Here is a 20688-nt window from a genome sequence, read left to right on the forward strand (position 1 = left end):
TCTTATTTTCTTTTTTGATCCATTTCAAAAGAAACTGCAGACACCACTACACTTCCCCCCAGTATTTAAGCACGCATATCATTAACTAGAGTTCTTATGTGTCTTTCAAGGTAAAATTTGCAGTGAAATGCATAAATCTTAAGTGTACCGTCAACACGGACCCCTATGCAGCCCAACCCTTATCAAGATACAGAACAACCGTCACCCTGAAAGCTCCCTCAGCCCCCTTCCCAATCAACCCTGTCCCCACCCCACTCCCAGAGGTAAACACCGTTCTGGTTACTTTGCCACCATGGATTAGTTTTGTCTGTTCTAGAGCATCATTTAAGTGCACTCATAAAATATGCATTTACAACTGCCTTGTGAACCAGTTTGTTGGTTGTTTTTTTATTTTTTTGATGAAAATTTCTATTTATTATGTGTGCACACAAGATAGGTGTGGACCAGGATGATTCCCTTTTACTTTGCATAAAATATAATTTTTACTGTGGGTGTGGTTTAAAAAAGTTTGCATACTATTATTATTATTATTATTATTATTATTATTAGTTTCAGGTGTACAAAACAATGTAATAGTTAGATATCCACATCCCTCACAAAGTGATAACCTCCCTCCCCCAATCTACTACCCCTCTGACTTCTTATATAGCTGTTACAATTCCAAGGACTCTATTCTCTAAGCTATACTCCACATCCTGTGACTATATATATATTTAATTATATGTGACATCCAATATCATTCAGCTTAAGCTTCAGGTGTACACTGCAGTGGTCAGGCATCTACACTGTCCATGAAGTAGTCTCCCTAATGAGACATGTGCCCATCTGACACCCTACGAAATCTTTATGACAGTATTGATTATATTCCCCAAACTGTCTTTCATATCCCCATGGCAATATTGTGACTACTAAATTGTACTTTCCAATCCCTCTACCTTCTCCCCCCATGTCCACCTCCCCTGCATCTAGCAATCATGTTATTCCTCTATATCTCTGAGACTATTTCTGTTTAGTTTATTGCACCCCTATGTTTACTGCAGCGCTATTCACAATAGCCAAGACATGGAAACAACCGAAATGCCCATTGGTAGACTACTGGATGAAGAAACTAGTAGATTTATATTATATAATGGAGTATTACTCAGCCATAAAGAAGAATGAAATCTTACTATTTGCAATGACATGGATGGACCTAGAGAACATTATGCTGAGTATTAAGGCAGATGGAGAAAAACAAATACCATACGATCTCACTTATATGTGGAATCTAAAGAACAGAATAAGTGAACCAGAGTTTAAGTCACATGGAAGCAACATGCTGAGCCCTTGAACCAGGACCTACTCCAGTCTTCTGGCAAGAGAGGCTGGTCAGGGTGCCTTCCTGGAGGAGGCAGTAGTGGCTGCTCCTTCTCAGCCTCTTTGTGAGCCCCTCTTCCTCTGCTTGCCCCTTCCATGCTGGTGCTGCTCAGCGTCTGGCTAGATCTTAAAAACCAGCCAGCTCCAACCCACGGACAGGTTTTATTTGGCCCACACAGTACGTTTTTTGTATTTGAATTAGTTTTAACATTTAAAAGCTGAGGGATTTTGCTTTTAAAAATATCCAGATTTCTGTCTTCTGTTGGAAATTTGGAACATCTGGCAATGCCGTGTCCCTCTTCCCATATGGTAAGCTTTGGCTGAAATTAAATAGCAAAAACCATGTGCTCCAGACATCCTCTATGGGGTAGGGGTGGAGGGTCTCTCATACACCCAAACCCTGAATTAACACCTATAGATCTTGAGATGGTATTCGGCCAAGAACCCTAGAAATGCTCAAAGACCACCCTGAAATAACCATCTGTGTCCCCCAGGAGAAACGACCCAGGGAACAAGGGTAGGAAACAGTCAAGCCAGCAAATTTCTACCAGACAGCATCTCAGGTCTCCCCAACACGAGGATGGGTGTCTTAGGCTTAATCAATACAGGCTAAAGTAATTCTCTAAAGGGCCAGAATGCAGGCATCTGGGACCCAAATTGTGTGAGAGAGATGGACAGAGGGACACGAGAGAGAGCCAGAGTGAAGCAGGGAAAGAGAGGGAGAGTCAGTCCATTCAAATGTTTTTCTTAGGGGAGTGAAAGGGAGTGGGGTGTGTGTGCACACCGTGTGTGTGTGTGTGTGTGTGTGTGTGTGTGTGTGTGTGCGTGCACACATATTGCAGGGTGCAGGGACAAAAAACATTGAGCTGCCCCTGGAAGTGATGAGGATTTATGTGTGTGTATTTCATGGGGCAGCTATCCTCACTCTGTCCTGTCTCCATCATCACTGCCGTCCTCCTCCTCCTCCTCATCATCGTCATTATCATCACCATCATCATCATCACCACCATCATCACCACCATCATCATCACCACCATCACCACCATCATCATCACCACCATCACCACCGTCATCACCATCACCATCATTATTTTTCTCTCTAGTAATGGGATGGGCAACGACCCCAGCCCTTTCTCAACAATCTGGGCAAAAACTTGGGATGAGATAGGTAGAATACTAACGTCCCCTTCTTCCTCCCTCCCTTCTCATTCCCCCCAAGGGGAAAGTGTAGCCCTGCTCTGCAGGGGTGGGGAAACCCTTGCGGCAGATTCCTGGGGACCTTAGTTTTAGCTCCCATAGTGACTGCCTGAGAGGTGACATCAAAGTGGCCAGATGCCCTCCGAGGGTCTCTACTTCTCCGTGTATCAGCACGGCATCAGCGGGGTCCTGTGAGACTCAATATAGGTAGTGGCTATAAACCATAAAGTGAGTGGTAAGGGTCAGTGACATCCTTATATACGTGGAAGTAATCCTTTGGAGAGGTTCTTCAACACATGGCAGGGGTCCTTATGAAGATGAGAGGGGTCGTGTATAGATGAGCAGAGGTGGCAGGGGTCCTTAGGCAGATGCCAGGGGGCCTTACACGGGTGTGCAGGTATGCATTCTGGAGTGTTCTATACCCTCAAAGGAAGGTTGATGTGTAGAAGCTGTGTCCTTATGCTGGTTTATTTTTCTTTTTAGGCGGAAGAGGGATTTTACCGAAATGAAGGCATCGTTTACAGGTGAAAGCGCGCTTATACACAGAAGTGAGGATTTTTGATTGATGCAACTATTATTTGTAAAATGCTGCGCAAATACTAGCGACCTTCGCACGGACCTGAGGGTTCTTCCTAAAGATAAAGTGATCGTTATACTGTAAGTGACGTAACAGTATCAGCGGCCTTATGGGGACGAGGATGTCGGGTACCTGCGCGGGCCGCAGGTGGGAGCGGTCCCTGGAGGGGAGGAATGCCGGGGGCCGACGCGCGGCACCGCAGTCCCCCGCCGCAGCCGCCAGGGGCAGCACTGTGCCGGCCCGGCCCGCGCCTCTCCCCTCCTTCCCCCAATCTCCGCCCCCCGCCCCCTCCCTCCCCCGGCTCCACTCCCCTGAGCCCCGCCAGACCCCGCTCCGCCCGCGCCCCGCTCCGCCACCCAGGCTCTCGCAACCCCGGCGCCGGCCCCGCGCGCCTTCCCCCGGGGGCCATGGGGGCGCCCCCGGGCTACCGACCGTCGGCCTGGGTGCATCTCCTCCACCAGCTGCCCCGCGCCGACTTTCAGCTCCGCCCGGTGCCCAGCGGTTTCGCGCCCCAGGAGCAAGAATACCAGCAGGTGGGAGTGGGCACAGAATCCTGGGGGCGGGGGCTGGGGGCCTGCGCTTCTGGCTCCCACGGGGGTAGGGGGCTGGGTGACAGATCCCTGCGTCCCCCGGGGGTGGGGGCCGTACCCCGACTTTGGGGTGTCTGAGGGAGGAGGAGCGCGCGGCTCCCATACCTGGAGGTTCCCCTGGGACGGTCGCCGGGGGACCAGACCCCCTTGCTCCTTAAATAAGGGAGGGCTAGGGGTCTGGACCCCTGAGTCCCTTAGGAGGGAGGTGACTAGGGCCCTTGGATTCCAGGGTATCCGAGAGCTGCCTGGGAGGGTAGCGTCCAGGGTCATCGGGGGATAGGTGTCCTAAAAGGTGACCTCTCCCTTTATAGGATGGGGCAGTCCAGTGAAGGTGGGGCCCAGGAGAGAACAGCTGATAATGGTGGAGAGGGAAAAGGCTGGGGGTGCCCCCCCCCCCCCCCCCGTTCTGGTTCTGGGACAGGACTGAGACTAGAAATGGTGAATGGGGGTGAGGAGCTTAGGGGTGGGAAAATGAGGTGGAGATGTTGGCAGAGGAGGCTTGGGAGCCAGTCCCGGGACAGAAGGATGGTCAGGGCACTGGAGGAGCGGGAGTGGAAGGGGAACAGTGAGGGGAGGTTTAAGGAGCGGAGGATGACAAAAATGGGTCCTGAGGGTGGGGCTGGGGTGGATCCCTTACAGAAACCGGGGTCCCTGGGAAACGGGGCCCTGCCTGGGTCAGCTCCAATAGGGGCCAAAGAACTGTCCTCTGACCCAGTTTAATTCAAGTCCTTGACTTTGAGATTAATAAGCAAAGCTTGGCTGAGCTGCAGCGGCGGGGTGGGGGATACGGGGTGGGCTGGGAGTCCTGGTGGGGCCAGGGATGGGTCCCAGGCCCTGCCTATAGGATCTTACACCCCTCCCACCTGTCCTGGGAGCTCCTAGGACTGGGGCCTGGGGATTGGAAAGCTTAGAAGGGGGAGGGGTCCCAGAGAAGCGGAGACGGGGATGTGTGCTGCATTCTGAGCTATTTGGGTCATGGCTGTGCCAGCTCCTCCCTGCCTACTCCCCGCGGCCCTCTCCCCACCAAATGGGGACCGCCAGCCCTTCGCCCACAGCCTCCCTGTTACACAATCACAACCTCCAAAGCCAGCCCCAGCACCTGCTCATGGCCAAGGAGACCTTCCACACGGATGCCCACACAGACGCACGCAGGGTCCCCGGCCCAGCCCATCACTGCCAGAGGGGCTCACAAGCTCACTCCTGTCCCACCCCCATGCCCATCAACAGCCAGGGTGACAGCACTGGAATACTTAGCACAGAGTCACACACCCCAGGAGGGGACATTAACCCCAGGCAGATCACTGCTGCGAGCACAGCTGGAAAAACAACCAGGGACTGGGCAACACCGAGCTGGGGACCACACTCACACTCAGAAACACACTCACATACACTCGTTTTCACATACACTCACATATGCACACACACACACATTCAAATATATACTCACACATGTACACATATACACATTCACACATACACACACATTCTTGAACTCAATCACACCCTCACACTCATACATACATGATCACACACTCACACATACACACATTTGCGCACTTATGCTCACATACATACACTTTTTCCTTTTCTCTCTTTCACACACACCACCAGACACCCAGTTAGACTCAAGGAATTGTGCCAGAAACATATAAATGCCCACACATCTCTCTCACACCTGCAGATACAGGTGCTCCCATAGAGACACACATACACTCTCACACACTCATTTACACACACACACATGTAATAGGCAGATTCAGTCAAACTCAAAGATATTACATCCATTCTCACAGCCAGAAACACAAACACTCCACACACTGTCCACTGTCACAACACACACACACACGTGCACACACACACCACTGTGAGCACAAAGGCAGACACACTGGTTTAGGAGAAATAGATTTAGTGAGTCCAGAGGTCTGATTCTGCCCTGATGGAGCCCTACCGTGCTGTGTGGCTCCAGGTAAACCCCTGTCCTACTCTGGGCATCTGTGAAGGTGAGAGGACTGCAAAATGTCCAGTGTAAAATCCTGCCTCGTGGAGAACCCCATTATTCTGAAAGCCTTTTCCAACTTTAGACACGCTTTCTCTCCCTGCCTCTGTCCTCCCAGCCTTTTGTTCCACCTCCATCCTCCATCTCTGTCTCTGTCTGTCTCTCCTTTTTCTGAGACTCTACTTTTCTTATCTCTTTCTTTGAGCCTCCCTCCCTGCTGCTCTGTCTTCATTCTCTTAGTCTCCCAGTCTCCATCTCTGAGTCTTGTGCACATGCATACACACACACACACACACACACACACTGTCACAGCAGCTGACATACCCCCCTTCCCATGAGACTCTGGGTGACAGACTCACACTGAGGTGGGTGTGCAGAGCTCAGCAACAGGGGAGAGAGAGTGAGCAGTGAGTGGGGAGGATGAGTAGGGAGGAGGGAAGAGGAAGCCTGCCACCCCCAGCTGTGCACACTTCACCAGGAACAGGCACCCCCACCTGCACCCTGATCCTGCAGTTCAGGGATCCAGGTCTCAGGAAGTCCTGTGAAATGCTCCATCCAACTGCCTGGTTGCGGAGGAAACCAAGGCTCAGAGAAGTGAGGGCACCTCACAAACATCACATAGCCATTGGCAGGCAGAGCAGAACTGGAACCCAAGACTTGGGCCTCGCTCCAGTTGGAAGCTCCCTGCAGTGACCCAGTCCTAAATCACAGAGCCCCAGCTGCCAGCCTGGGGGTGGGGCCGGGGATCTCATCTTTCCTACAACCTGAATAGCACAGGTTGGGCTTGGCCCCCAGTCTAGCCAGGATGTCTACCTCCTCCACTGAGATCCCGGATGCAGATTCTCCCGCTAAGCAGAGAAAGAGCCCAGAGCCTCTCTGAGGCCTGATGTCACTCCTTCCCCAGGCCCTGTTGTTGGTGGTGGCCTTGGCTGGCCTGGGTTTGGGCCTCAGCCTCATTCTCATTGCTGCCTACCTCATCCGCGTTTGCTGCTGCCGGCCCCCAGAGCCCCCCGGTTCCAAGAGCCCCCCACCTGGAGGAGGCTGTGTCACCTGGAGCTGTATTGCTGCCCTTCTCGTCGGCTGGTAATGGGGCCCCAGGGTGGGTGGGGAGTGGGGACATGGCTCCCCCAGTGCTCTGTCAGTCTTCTTGTGGTGTCCTAGAATTCCATTTCAGCAGCAGGAAGAATTACCCTCATTTGATGGATGGAGAAACTGAGGTTCAAGAGACATGACTTTTCTAGGGCAGCCAGCCTGTCAAGACAAGATAGGGGTTAAGAGTTGAGTGGTCAGACTGCCTGGGTTTGGTGGCTCTGCCATTGAATAGCTGTGCGACTTGGCAGAGTGATAGAGTCTCTCCCGGCCTCAGTTTCCACATCTCTAAAACGGGCATTATGGTAATAACTACCTCCTAGTTATAATATTGAATGAGAAAAGGAGCAGTGCCCGCTTCCAGCTGTAAATGTTAAGCAGTGATGTCATTCATTAACTCATTCATTCATTCAACAACTACTTCTTGAGTTCCTATTGTGTCAGGATAGACTGACAAAGCTGGACTAGATTCCTTACTTCATGGAGCTGATGTTCTAGTCCAGAAGACAGACAAATGGGTATTTATAATCCAGACCACCTTCGGGCCCAGACCTGAGCCCCTGTCCCTGCCTCCTGCAGTAATCCTGCTGGACTCAGGGTCCTCATGCCCAGTTTTGAAAGAGGATGGTTCAGGGAGAGGGAGACGGCAACATTTCAAGGCTATGTGGCCCTATTAGAGAGTGGAGATTCAGACCCGCAAACCCCTTGGAGCCCAGGGAACTTTTTCTGGGATACCCCCAGGGGAGAGACGAGAAGAGCACTCGTGACAGCTTTACCAAGGGCCAGCTCAGAGCACAGCCCCTCGGGCAGGGCGACCTCTACAAGGGCATGACAGCTGTCCTATTCCACAGATCAGGGCACCCGGAGAGACGTGCCTGGCTCCGGGGAATGGTCTGGAAGCCCATACTCCCACCCGCACCCAGGCTGGGCTCTGCCACCCCCCCTCACTGCAGGGAGCACCAGTGTGTTTGGGGCTGTATGTGGGAGAGGCGGCTAGGCGGCCTATATCCAAGATGCTTCCTCTTGGGGCACTACTGATGGGGGTGGACGGCGAGGTGGGTGGACAAAGGCCCGGTGGGGGAGAGACACGGCCGGCCCCCGCGGCCTGGGAACAAGAGCAGCTTTGTGGGACAGCGAACAATGGGCGGGGGTGCGGCGGGCGGCGGGTCCCAGGGCTGGGGGTGGGGGCCTGCACAGCCGGGGCTGGGAACTGGGAGGGCGTCCCGCTCCCTCCGCCTCAGTCTGGCCCTGGCCCCTCCACTGAGGGACGCGCAGTTCGAGGGGAGGGGGGCGTGGGACTCGATTCAAGCCCCACAATGGAGCTTTGTATGTTGGCCGCGGAGGGGCGGGGCCGCCGGCTCCTGGCCCATCGTCCCACATTCCCTTGCTTCGCTCCCAGCTGGCCAGACGCTTGGGTCCCGGGGGTGGGGGATGGCCGGGAGCTCCTGGTTTGGGTTCCCCCAGGAAATGGTGGCTGGGGGCCTGCACTTTTAGAAACCCCTAGGATGCGGGGGCCGGGGGGGGGGTGTCGACGTGGGAGGAGGAGGGGGACGTCTGGACCCCGAAGGGACAGGTGCTAAGGAGCCTGGGAAAGGATGAAGGGGACGGGTGCGGGGCTGGCTGTCGTCAGTGGGGGAGGACTGTCATCCTGGGGCTGGGTGTGCTCGGCCCGCTCGGGTGAGGTGCGAGTTAAATCTGGGCCCCACTCCCTTCTGCCACTCCACCCACTGTTAGCATCACAATGACGTCCCTCGGGCTGGAGGTGTTCGGCCTTCCCGTTACCGTGGCAACCGGTGGGGGCCAGGCTGGAGACGGTCTTTTCCCACGACAGACTGGACCAATGGGGTGGGAGTAGGAGACAGGATTGAGTGTGTGAGGAGGTGGGAGGCGGCGCCCCCCACCACCACCACAGTCCCAGGATCCGTTGTGATTTCCCGTCCCTCCTCACAGCGCGGGCATTGGCATCGGTTTCTATGGCAACAGCGAGACCAGTGATGGGGTGTCCCAGCTCAGCTCAGCACTGCTGCACGCCAACCACACGCTCAGCACCATTGACCACCTGGTGAGGGGCCAGGCAGCTGCCAGACCCCAGACCCACACCCAGACTGGTTCCCCACACTGGGAAATGGGTCCCCTCCCCGAGAAACGGAATCCAAACTCATAGTTAAGACCCCAAGACTCAGAATTTCAGACACAGACTTGCAGACCTCAGAGTGTACAGCAAACCCCTCACACTGACTGCAAATCAGGACCTTCAAACCTCAACCCAGACCTGGGACTCCGGCTCAAACCCAGACGCAAACGCACAACCAGCCCCAGTCCTGACCTTCAGCTCATATCCGAGTCATCAGTGACCCTAGCCTCTGCCCTCAGGTCAGATCCAGACCTGATCCCTGGCCCAAATGCAAGCTTGGGGGCTTCAGTGCTGAGACCCAGGCTGCAGATAAGAGGCCTCACTCCCTTCCCCAGCTCCAGGATGAGACCCAGCCTCACTTCAAACCTTAGATCTCACATCCGTGCAGATCCCGGACTATGGAACCCAGACAGGACCCCAGACTCAGAAGGCATTTGCCATCATCAGACCTAGGACCCCAGACTTAATCCCATTCTGGGGCCTGAATTTCTACCCAGGGCTAAAGCCACTGACCACCCAGAGTTCCAGATGGAGGCCATAGAGCCCCACAAACAAATCGCAGAGCCCTCCCCTTTCTTGATCACAGATGCCCTAGCCCTGGATCTAGCTCCTTCACAACCCTGTCCCCAAACCTTGTGCACCTTGAGAGTGCCCTCCCCTGACCCCAGCCCGGTCCCTGCACCCAGGTGTTGGAGACGGTGGAGAGGCTGGGGGAGGCCGTGAGGACGGAGCTTACCACTCTGGAAGAAGTGTTCACACAGCGCACAGAGCTGGTGGCTGCCACCCGGGGGGCTCGGCGGCAGGCAGAGACTGTGGCCCAGCAGCTCCAGGGGCTGGCCTTCTGGCAGGGAGTGCCCCTGAGCCCCCTACAGGTGGCCGAAGATGTGTCCTTTGTGGAGGAGTACAGGTGGGTGACCACTCTTCCTACCCTGATGTGGCAGAGGTTTCTCAACCTGGGTTACTGTGCCCCAGGGGGCATCAAACAACGTCTGGAAACATGATTGGTTGTCACAACTGGGGGAGGAGGTGCTCTTGGCATCTGGTGGGTGGAGAACAGGGATGTGGCTCAATACCCTACAGTGCACAGGACGGTCCCCCCAGCAAGGAGGATCTGTCCCATGTGCCAATGGGACAAGGTTGAGAAACCTTGGCGTAGAGAGAGGGACCAAGTGATGCCCATCCTTGTACCCGAGTATTCATCCATTCACCCACTCCCTCCATTTCTTCATGAATTCATTTACTCCTCAACTGAGTTTACTCCTCATTAGTTCATTCTTGAGCTCACTCCCTGACCAGCCCGTTAATTACTTCACTGCCTCGGTCATCCCTCTAACTCATGTATCCATTCAACAAACATTTATTTAGCATCTTCTGGTGAGAAGGCACACCCAGTGGGGGTGGGAGTGGGGGGAGGGAAGCATGTGCTCTGAAGCCAGACATCCACTTCCTAACCCTGGAAACTTAAACCAGCCCTCACCAGCTCCGTGCCTGTGTCCCCATCTGTAAAATGGGAATAATGGGCAGTAACCCCACTTATTGGATTGTTGAGGATCCAATGAGTCGACATTGGTCCAGTGGCTACAACAGCGACTAACACACATTACATAGCTGTTTGTAAAATGTAGGTGTTTATAAGATAGAGCCATGCACAAGGCAGACAGCGATTCCCGCCTGGCTTCCAGGGTGTACCAATAAGAAACAAACACACTCACGAGTAAAACATAAAACATAATGTTGGAAGGTGGTGGGTGGAAAGAGCTTTGGAGAAAGTTAAGCAAGGAAGAGGGTGGGCTGGGGACAGAGGCTGATGGTTTGAATTGGGAGTCTGGGAAGGTCACACTGAGGAGGTGACATTTGGAGGAGGGGAGAAACAAGTTATGCAGACATCTGGAATACCACCCTTCCTGGCAGCCACCATAATGAATTCTGCCTTGCTTCATCCACTAGAAATTATTTCTCTCATTCATCTGACACCCTCCAAAGGCCTGGCCCAGGTGTGGAGTCAGAGATGGAAGACTCGGTCCTGGATGCTGTGCTCCAGAGGGAGGCAGACCAGGCTGGTGCAGGCCGAGAAGAAGATGCCTCGTGGGGCATAAGGCAGGCCTGGGTCCCAGCAAATCCAGGTTCTGTGTGGTGGCCGAGCCCAGGGGCCACACACACTGGGCTTAACCCCCTTCCAGGCCAGCTGGGGGTAGCCAACATGCAGACTACACCAGGGTGAGCGGAACCACCATCAACAGAAAATACCTTCTGGATGCACCAATACGAGAGTGCCTGGCACTTTTGAGTCCCTCAACCAACATGGCCAGTTTATTGGAAGGAAATTGGCCCCTGAGGGAGGGAGAACTTTGCTGGCCAAGTTCATGGAGGCTTACACAGGAGTTCATGGCCACTTAGAGCAGGATGGGCTGCCTGCCCCTGACTGAAGTGAAGCCTGGAGGCAGGAGCTGGCAGTGGGGACATGGCAAGCAAAGGCATGGAAGTCACCTGGAGTCACTGGGCCCAGCTTCCCCTTCCCTGGGAGAGCTTAACCCTCCAATGGTCCAGGAAAGGAAGGCAGAGTGAGCCCCTGCAGAGTTCCAAATAGAGGCTGCTGCAGAGAGGGTGGCATTTCTCTTGCCACTCCGGTACCCCAGCCTCTGCTCAGCTACGAGGGGCCACTGAGAACTTGCTATTTGTTGAGCATTTACTACATGCCAGGCACTGTGCTCTGGCCTCATGAACATTCTCCTCTCCAATCAGAGTGAATTAATTATTCGATAATACTGAACTGTTAAATAGTATTTAACGTTCAAGCTAATATTTAAGTGCATCCACGTGCCTGGCCCTCTTCTAAGCAATTTACAGGTTCTCACTCATTAATCTCACCACAACTTTTGGGGTGGGTGCCATCGTTCTCCCCATGTTACAGGCTGGGTAAATGAGGCATGGGAGGCAAAGTTACTGAAGCAGTTACACACAGGAAGTAGAGACCCAGGTATCTGCCTGCAGACACCACACCCTTAGGTTGTGCAATGTTACGCTGGGTGCATGCCTGGGAGAGACTTGCTTTATATTCTGCGGGGGGGGGGGTGGGGACTGGGGCTCTGTGGCCAAATCACACATGTTCTGTCACAGAGACCCTCGGACCTGAGCTCTATCTAGAAGGCTAGGATGACCCGCCTCCCAGTGCACCCATTTCACAGATGAGCTGGGCTGTGGCCTGGAGACCTAGATGACAGAAAGTCACATGGCCGGCTGGGCCGTGGGGGTGCATTGCCTTCTACCGAGTCTGGAAGCCTGTGAGCCTGAAGGCTGGATTTGCTGCTTCAGCAGCACCACTGTCGCCCCCCTCCCCCTGACCCCCAGGTGGCTGGCCTACGTTCTCCTGCTGCTCCTGGAGCTCCTGGTCTGCCTCTTCACCCTCCTGGGCCTGGCAAAGCAGAGCAAGTGGCTGGTGATTGTGTAAGTCTGGGCATTCTCGGGGGGCTCATGTCACCGCACAGGGGGACCACATTTCATCCCACAGCCCTCTTGCGAGAGGGACCACAGGCTTACACTGGTTCATTCCTTTGTCCCACGAACCTCCACGATCTCCACGGAGTTCCCAGTGTGGGTGGGGCACATAGAGTAAAATCAGACCTGGAGCTGCCCAGGAGTGAGGGGCAGACCTGCAAACAGGCCACCTAGCAGTGGGAAGTTCGGGAAATTCTAGAATGCACTGAGGATGAGGGTGATCATTGACGTCTATTGAAGGCCATGCATGCTGACTCCTTCAGTTGTCACACATCCTCATAAAGGAGGTGCCTGCCAGATGGCCATCCTACAGATGAGGGACCTGAGGCAGGAGGCGACCACATCCAGGCTGCATGGCCATGACGTGGCATGGCAGAATCGCAGGGCCACGTTCTTATTCTGTGTGCTCCATGCTCTTATGGAACCCTCACACCAACCCTATCAGGAGGCACTTTCCTTCTCCCCTAACAGAGGGGGAGAATGGCATTCAGACAGGTGGGACCACTGGCCAGCCAGCCAGGAAGTACTGGAGCTGGGATTCGACCCAGGCCAGCCTGTCCCACTTGGAGGAGCCCTTGCTTCCTCCCTGCTCCTGGGGGTGGGGAGAAGCTGCACTGGTGAGTGAGTGCCCACCACTGTCTCCACACTCCCCCTGGGGAGAGAGGTCCTGCCATCCCATCCAGGGTAACACAGCCCAGGCACTCAGGTCTGGGACTTGAGGTCAGACCTCTGGTTTGGGTCCCCCAGGTGCCCTTCTTGCTTGCTGGCCACTCTCCAGCGCTGACCCCCCCAAACCCCATACCCAGAGAAAAGCCTGGAGGTGATTTCAGCCCTGGAGCTGTCTCCATTCCTGGGAGGAACAGTCTGGGCAAGTGGGAGGCTGACCAAGCTCTGGGAGAATCTGGGACCATGCTTGGGAAAAGCGGGGTCCTATAGAATTCAAAGCCGGGAAATGGGGCCCAGCAGTGGGCAGTAGCTCCCCAGAGTCCCAGAAGAAGATGGGGGCAGAGCTGGGCTGGGATCCTGCCCTCCAGTGCCCTTCTTAGTCCCCCACCCCCTGGGCAGGGCCAAATATTCAGTTTGATGTCACCAACCACAGGTCCACCCTCCCCAATCAACTTCTCTGTCCCTAATTCTGATCCTCCAGGCTCCAGAGGTGGGGGGTGGGCTGTGATGGGATTTGGGGTGGGGAAAAAGAAGAGGTGAGGTGGGGAGATCAAAAACCCCAAGTCCAATCCCCTCCCCCCACAGGATGACTGTGATGAGTCTTGTGGTTCTTGTCCTGAGCTGGGGCTCCCTGGGCCTGGAGGCAGCCACAGCCCTGGTGAGTACAGGGGCCAGGTCCTTGGGCTCTAGGACTCAGCAAGGCTGGAGGACGTGACTTCTGAATCCTGGGGTGGGTGGGGTCCAGTGCCTTAGGTCCTGAGAGGAAGGACTTGGGGGCCAGGATCATAGGATCTGAGGTTTGGGGCTAGTTTCCTACATCCTGAGGTGCTGGAGGCTGGAGTCCTGGACGCTTGGGTTCTAAGGAAGGAGGGGGTTGGGAGCCTGGACTGGACTCCTGGGTGTGAGGGAGGGAAGGGCTGGGGGCCTGGACTCCTGGGTGTGAGGGAAAAGGCTGGGGACACTGAGTGTGGGAGAGTGGCACTGGGGCAGTTTCTGGTCTGAGCCCCTTTCCCGCTGCCTCCCTCAGGGCCTCAGTGACTTCTGCTCCAGTCCTGACACCTATGTGCTGAACCTGACCCAGGAGGAGACTGGGCTCGGCTCAGGTGACCCCATCGGCCCAGTGCACACCCTGGATCCTCAGGCCTCTGTCCTCAGCCCTGCCTGGAGTGGGGTGGGGGTGCCCAGCCATCAGCCAGGCCTAGCCTGGTTCCCCAAAGCTCTCAGCACCTCCCTGGTGGAATGGAAAAGAGGGAGGATAAAGATGCTGGACTCAGGAGAGGGGGCAAGGCCTGAGGGATGAAGGATTTGGCCACTTGGAGAAACTGGGGGGAGCGGTTTAGTCAAGGGTTCCCAGGGAGTGTGGAGACCAGCGTGTTTTGGGCTGTGTCCTGAGCAGAAGAGTTTAGGGACCGGGCTGGTGGCCGGTCTCAGAATGCTAGGCCATTGGAACCACAAGAGAGTCCTGAGCTGGGGAGGGGCCCCTGGCCCTGAGGGTGGAAAGACAGGGCCCTGCCCCCTTCGCCTTCCCCCATGGAGAGGCCCTGGGCCCAGGCTCACGGCCTCCCCCCTCTTCCCCTCCTGCCTCAGACATCCTGAACTATTATTTCCTCTGCAATCAGGCCGTCTCCAACCCCTTTCAACAGGTTAGGGCTGCGGGCAACGGAACGGGGTGGAGGAGGGCGGGGCTGGGTCCTGGGCGTAAAGGTTCTGGGGGAGGATGAAGGCGCCAGGGGCCTCAGTCCTGTGTCCCTAGAGAGGAGTGGACCACTGGGTCCTCCTCCCTCCCTCTGTCTTCCCGCAGAGGCTGACTCTGTCCCAGCGAGCTCTGGCCAACATCCACTCCCAGCTACAGGGCCTGGAGAGAGAAGCTGTGCCCCAGTTCCCTTCCGCGCAGGTCCGCGGGTTGGGCGCTCCTCCTACACCCCGCCTCCCAGGGAAGGAGTGCGGGGACTGCAGGAGGGGGCGTCCCCATGGGCGTGGTCCGTAGGGTGTGGGTGGGGCGTATGAAAAGGGGTGGCTCTCTGGTTGTGGGCGGGGCCCGGAAAGAGGCGGGGCCCAGGCTTAGCTAGCAAAAGTACGTGGGATAACAACCTTCCTCCCACCTCAGAAGTCTCTGCTGTCCTTGGAGGAGACGTTGAATGTGACTGAAGGAAACTTCCACCAGTTGGTGGCACTACTGCACTGTCGAAGCCTGCACAAGGTGACTTCTGTCCCCTTCCCCAAATTCTTCTCCCAAGGGGAGCCTTGACCCGACCCGTACCCACTGAACAGCCTCCTTCCCGTCCTCCAACCCTGCCAGCCTTCCTCCCATTGCCCCTGAGAAATCTTTCCATTCCTCTATTATTTATCTATCATATAGGTGGTATTCTCGATCTAGCTGTTACCTATCTATCCATCTACCGTCTATATTCCTTCCTTCTTTCCTCCTTCCCTCTCTCCCCACCCATATTCCTGGCTCCATCGTCCTCATCTCTCCCAGCCCCTCCAGCCCTCCTACTCTTTCCTTCCTTCTCTTCCTCTTCTGCTTCCTCCCTCCCTCCTCGTCCCTTTGCCCCTCCTATTGGCTATTTAGCTTAGTGAATTCTGGAGCAAGACTGCCTGGGTTCCAGTCCTAGCTGTTGACCTCAGGCAAGTCACTAACTTCTCTGTGCCTCGGTTTCCTCACTTATAAAACTGGGATTACAGAGGTGAGTACCTGTAAAGCGTGCTGTTACTGTGCTGAGGCAGGGCTGAGCAGGAAGGACACCCAGGAGGAAGAGTGCCTGGTGTCCTGCAGGTTCCTGCCAGTCTGGGGTCTGATGCAGGGTCTGTAGACACCGCAGGTGCATGGCCCTGAATCTCAGTTGTCTCACCTGTGAAGTGAGGGAGATGGTACCTGTTTACTGGACAGTCGTGAAGGTTAAGGAGAAAATCAGTCTTTCCCTCTGACACCTTGCGTGCACTTGGGCTTTACTGAGTGTGGGTTCTGGTGGTGACTCGCCAAGCCCTCCTTAGAAACACGATAAAGAAGGAACTGCTGTTACTGCCTGTCTAACACACTTGGACGATAATGTACAGAGGGTTGGGTTGCCCAAGGTCGCAGAGCTGGCCCAGGCACACTATGGTGACAGAGACCTCAGGTAGGGTCATTGCCCCCTCACTTCACGAGCCCCCACAGCCAGGCCGTCACCCAGTGGTCTCATTCCTTCTGCTTCCTCAATGTCTGCATCCACGGCCCCAACCCCCAAGGGTGTGCTGGAGCTCAGGCCTTGTCTCTCCCCAGAGGACACACGCCTCTTCCCCTTCCCACTTGTGCCCCCATGGGCTCTCAGCTGGGGCTGCCAGATTCAGCAAACAACAAATACCCTTTTACTTAGGTATGTCCCATGCCATACTGGGGAGATACTTGCACTGTTTTTTATGCTGTTGTTGGGCATCTGAAATTCAAGTCTGCCTGGGCATCCTGTGTCCAATCTGGCACCCCGACCTCCAGAGGGATCCATTTATTCTGCAGGATGGGTCTGAGCTGCTCCTTGCTGCGTTCACATCCCTTCAATGGCTCCCGTTGCCCCCAAAGCTTCTGAAACCGGCACTCTAACATGGGAGCATAGGGGGCACTGAATTAACAGTCAGAAGTGCTGAATTACAGAGCTCAGAAGGGAGGGGCATCCTCAAAGGCTATGCTGTTCTTTTCAAGGGCAAACTGGGATCCACGCATTTCTCTATGGTCCAGGAAGACACTAGGCTGGATTACAGCCCAAGGTTCATTGTGAAGGAGGGAAAGAAGGGAGGGAGAAGAGTGGGTCAGATTCTCTGCCCTCTGCTGATTCAGCATGTGACCCTGGGCCTTGGTTTCCTGTCTGGGTCTTAGGATCCCCACATATTAAAATCAGGACAAGGGACAGCAGGGATGAGGTGGCAAGAGGGTAGGCTCCGGAGCCTGACAGACCTGGTTCCAATCCCAGCTGTGCCCCTTCCAGGCTGTGTAACTGGGCGTGTGGCTTGCCCTCTCCAGGCTTCATTCCATCACGGCACAAGGCAGCAATGTGAGGGGGAGCTGATCTCTGCCTTACAGGGCTGTTAGGTGGATGGAAGGACATCGTGTATGTGCCTGATCCAGTCAAGCAGAACTCCCCGTTGCCCTGACGGCCCCTCCCCTAGGCTTCACTGGCTCAGTACCAGGCACCCCCACCCCCATTGCATCCCCTCCTGAAAAGGCCACAGCAGCCCTGAGGCCTGTCTCAGGGCTCCTGGATCCCCAGCCCCCACCGACCTCTCGTCAGCATAGCTCCATCCTGCAGGTGCCACCTCTGCTGTCGCCTACTGCCTCTCACCAGCTCGTGTGGTGTGAAGTGGCCTTTGGGGACCTGGTTACTGAAGTGTCTCAGGGCCAATCCTTGCTGATGAGTGGTGGCCGGCAGTCAGTACATGGGTGTTCTGCTCATTTCCAAGATGAAGCGATGGCAGCCAGCACGTATTGAGTGTGTGCTATGTGCAAGTGATTCTAAGAATTGTTCTAGAGAACTTCTAAACCAGGGATTTTGCCCAGGAGACACCGGCCAATGAGTGGGGACTATCTGTCACAACTGGGGAGGGGGTGCTAGTGGCATCTAGAGGGTGGAGCCCAGGGATGCTGCTCAACACCTGCCAGTGCACAGGCTGGCCCCACGCTGGAGAATGACCTGGTTCACGATGCCAGCTGTGCGAGTCAAGAAGCCCTGCCCTGGACCAAGGCCCAGCTGGTGCGGTGTCGGGGGCTGTGGTGGAGGGGGCACAGTGACAGACAAGAGGCCAAGATTTGGGATCATGCCTGCGGATATGATAGTGACAGTGACCACAGTGCCTGCTGTGTGCCCTGAGTGCTTCCTGTGCCAGGCCCTGTGCTGAGCACGTATGAGGAGCCACAGAGAGGTCGAGTGACTTGTCCCGCATTGTACAGCCAGGTGGACATACGGTGCTGGGGGAGAGAAGGGGCATGCCTGCTGATGCTGTCTTCTGCCCACCCCAGGATTATGGCACAGCCCTGCGGGGACTGTGCGAAGATGCCCTGGAAGGCCTGCTCTTCCTGCTGCTCTTCTCCCTCCTGTCCGCAGGGGCCCTGGCCACAGCCCTCTGCAGCCTGCCACGAGCCTGGGCCCTGTTCCCGCCCAGGTCAGGAGGGGAGAAGGCAGAGTCCTGGGGGGAAAGGGCAGGGGGAGGACTCTCAGGGGGGCCCTGTTTGAGGGGGTAGCGTCCTGATGGATTCCCCCATCCTCCTCCTCTGCCACGGCCCCCTCACACCCCAGTGACGACTACGATGACACAGACGATGATGACCCTTTCAACCCTCAGGTACGGGACTCCTAGGTCTGAGGGAGGAGACTGGGGACCCACACTACAAAGCCACATCCTACATCATGGCCTCCTCTAACCCCAAATCCCCTGCAGGAATCCAAGCGCTTCGTGCAGTGGCAGTCGTCTATCTGAGCCCCTCTTCCATGCCAGACTGGAGGCTGCCCCCCCTCTCCGGTGAGCTTCCAAAGTGACACCCCAGCTCCCGAAGTTGGCCTCCACTCACCTCTCCCACTCTGGGCACAGTGGTGGCCCTCCTGCCAGCATCTGGTGCCCTATTTCTGCCTCTCTCTGCAGTTCCCTCCCTGGCTGCTGGAGAAGACCCCACTAACCCAGCCTGAGTGGGCTCCCACCACTAACATCACCCCTGGCCACGGACACCCCAAACAGGACTGCCTCCCCGCCCTGCCCCCTCTACGTGTCCTTAACCCTGGGAGAAGGCTAAGGGGCAGGCCAGGGCCAGGGGCTGGCCGGGGAGGAGGCCCCTCCTCCCTGGTCACCAGGCCCATCCTTGAAGGGACATGAGTTCCCTCACCCCCACCATACTCTGGTGGGCTTGGGGCCCTTGATCGCAACTTGTGGCACTAACTTGGGAATGGGTTGGTTTCAAATAAAAGGGAAGACTTTATTTTACAAGCAGCTGGGTACCTCTTATTTCTCTCCTCCCTGATTTGGCTTCCTGGTTGGGGTGGGGAGACCCCCTCACCTCAACCTCCTGGCTGCCAGGCATTTCTGCTCCAGGCCAGGCTCTGTGGCAGTTTCAAAGGGACTGCTCTTCTTTAAAAAAACAAATTTTCCTCCCCCCAATTCTAAAATCAATACATGTGTCCTGACACAGAAGAGAGAGCCATCCCCGGGACAGAATAGACAGCCTAGAAATAGATCTTGGTGTGTGTGTGTGTGTGTGTGTATATATATATATATATATATATATATATATATATATATATATATATATGACAGAAAACATATTTTAAGTCAGGGTGAAAAGGACTGGTTGGTTTCACAGCACTGCTGACACAATTGCCTCTCCATCTGAAGAAAATGCTCTACGTATGTACAAGATGGGTGACACATCTAAAGGGGACCAAAGTATTTCCAGAGAAAGGAGAATTTTGTATATTGTATATCTTGCTTGCAGGGGTGGATTTTAAGCAAGATATCCTAAAGCTGGGGAAAAAAAGGTCACTTATTTGACAAATTGTGGAATGAAAACAAATACTGTACAGTCAATAGAAATTGATAGTCTGAGGAAAATTGTGTGTGTTTAACACATACAGCAAAGAAATATGTAATTCTTAATACACATACATAACCTGCAAAGATTCTATAAACCAAGAAAAAAGACAACTTAAAAACAAGCAATTAACAGGAGCATTCAATGAAGTGAAAATCCTGATGCCAGGGAACAGATGAAAAGATGTTCAAATCCTGATAATTAGGAAGTGCAATTTCAAACTACCAGAAACTTTTTTCACCACCCAGTTCTCATAAAATGAAAGGAGTGCTAACATTCTGCACTGGAAAGGATAGGGAGGACCCGGGCACTCAAATGGGCTCCCACCCAGGAATTGCAATTCCTGAGGCTGTGAATTGCAATCCTTCAAAAAATATAATCTCATGTGGGGTAAAATAAAAACTATAAGACCCTGCTTTTGGGAATCAATTTATGAAAACAAAGCAGAGGCATCTAAGGACATATATTAAGGGCTGTTTCCTGCAATCAGGGCAGGCCTGGTGGCTCAGGTGGTTGGAGCGCCATGCTCCTAGCGGCCGAGGTTGCAGGTTCGATTCCCACATAGGCCAGTGAGCTGCGCCCTCTACAGCTAAGATTGTGAACAACAGCTCTCCCTGGAGCTGGGCTGCCATGAGCAGCCGGAGGTTGGCGGGAGCAGCCGGAGGTTGGCGGGAGCTGCTGTAGGCTGCTGTGGGCTGCCATGTGCTGCCGTGAGTGGTCAGCAGCTGGTGTGAGCAGCATGAGTTGCTGGCAGCCGAGAGCTGCCATGAGCTGCTATGAGCGGCTGACTGACGAATGGCAACTGACTGCCTCAGCCAGGGGAGCACAAGGCTCATAATACCAGCATGGGCCAGGGAGCTGTGTCCTACACAACTAGACTGAGAAACAACCGTTTGAACTGGAGTGGGGGAGTGGAGGCGGAAGAAGAGGGGGGATAATTAAAAAAAAAAAACATTTCAATCAGCTAAACTCTGGAAACTAAAGTCCACAGAAAGAGGTCAAATCCATTAAGTCACTGCACAGCAGGGCAGCTCTTGGAAA

The 20688-nt window shown here is 54.8% G+C and overlaps 1 protein-coding gene across 2 annotated transcripts; it reads left to right on the forward strand.

The window, feature by feature from the left end:
* The first annotated feature begins 3434 nt into the window (after positions 1–3434).
* TTYH1 (tweety family member 1) lies at positions 3435–19046 on the forward strand. Of its 2 annotated transcripts, XM_033128890.1 has the most exons (14): positions 3435–3663; positions 6621–6799; positions 8756–8867; positions 9626–9846; positions 12288–12383; positions 13686–13758; positions 14128–14203; positions 14688–14743; positions 14902–14994; positions 15208–15300; positions 18088–18230; positions 18365–18410; positions 18507–18587; positions 18708–19046. In XM_033128890.1, the coding sequence occupies exons 1-13, from the start codon at positions 3538–3540 to the stop codon at positions 18543–18545; spliced, it is 1353 nt and encodes a 450-aa protein (XP_032984781.1). In that variant the 5' UTR covers positions 3435–3537; the 3' UTR covers positions 18546–18587; positions 18708–19046. The 2 variants fall into 2 exon arrangements, with proteins under 2 accessions (XP_032984781.1, XP_032984780.1); XM_033128889.1 differs by lacking the exon at positions 18365–18410.
* The last annotated feature ends 1642 nt before the right edge of the window (positions 19047–20688 follow it).

The sequence above is a fragment of the Rhinolophus ferrumequinum genome, chromosome 15 (genome assembly GCF_004115265.2).
Source record: "Rhinolophus ferrumequinum isolate MPI-CBG mRhiFer1 chromosome 15, mRhiFer1_v1.p, whole genome shotgun sequence".
In the NCBI taxonomy this organism is placed as follows: Eukaryota; Metazoa; Chordata; class Mammalia; order Chiroptera; family Rhinolophidae; genus Rhinolophus; species Rhinolophus ferrumequinum.

What these genes read in the sequence shown, in the direction of transcription:
- TTYH1 (XM_033128889.1), top strand. Translation starts at nt 3,538, where the DNA reads ATGGGGGCGCCCCCGGGCTACCGACCGTCGGCCTGGGTGCATCTCCTC. An exon ending in TGGAGGCAGCCACAGCCCTG is followed by an intron (nt 13,759 to 14,127) that starts GTGAGTACAGGG and finishes TGCCTCCCTCAG; the next exon opens with GGCCTCAGTGACTTCTGCTC. An exon ending in TGGGCCCTGTTCCCGCCCAG is followed by an intron (nt 18,231 to 18,506) that starts GTCAGGAGGGGA and finishes AATCCCCTGCAG; the next exon opens with GAATCCAAGCGCTTCGTGCA.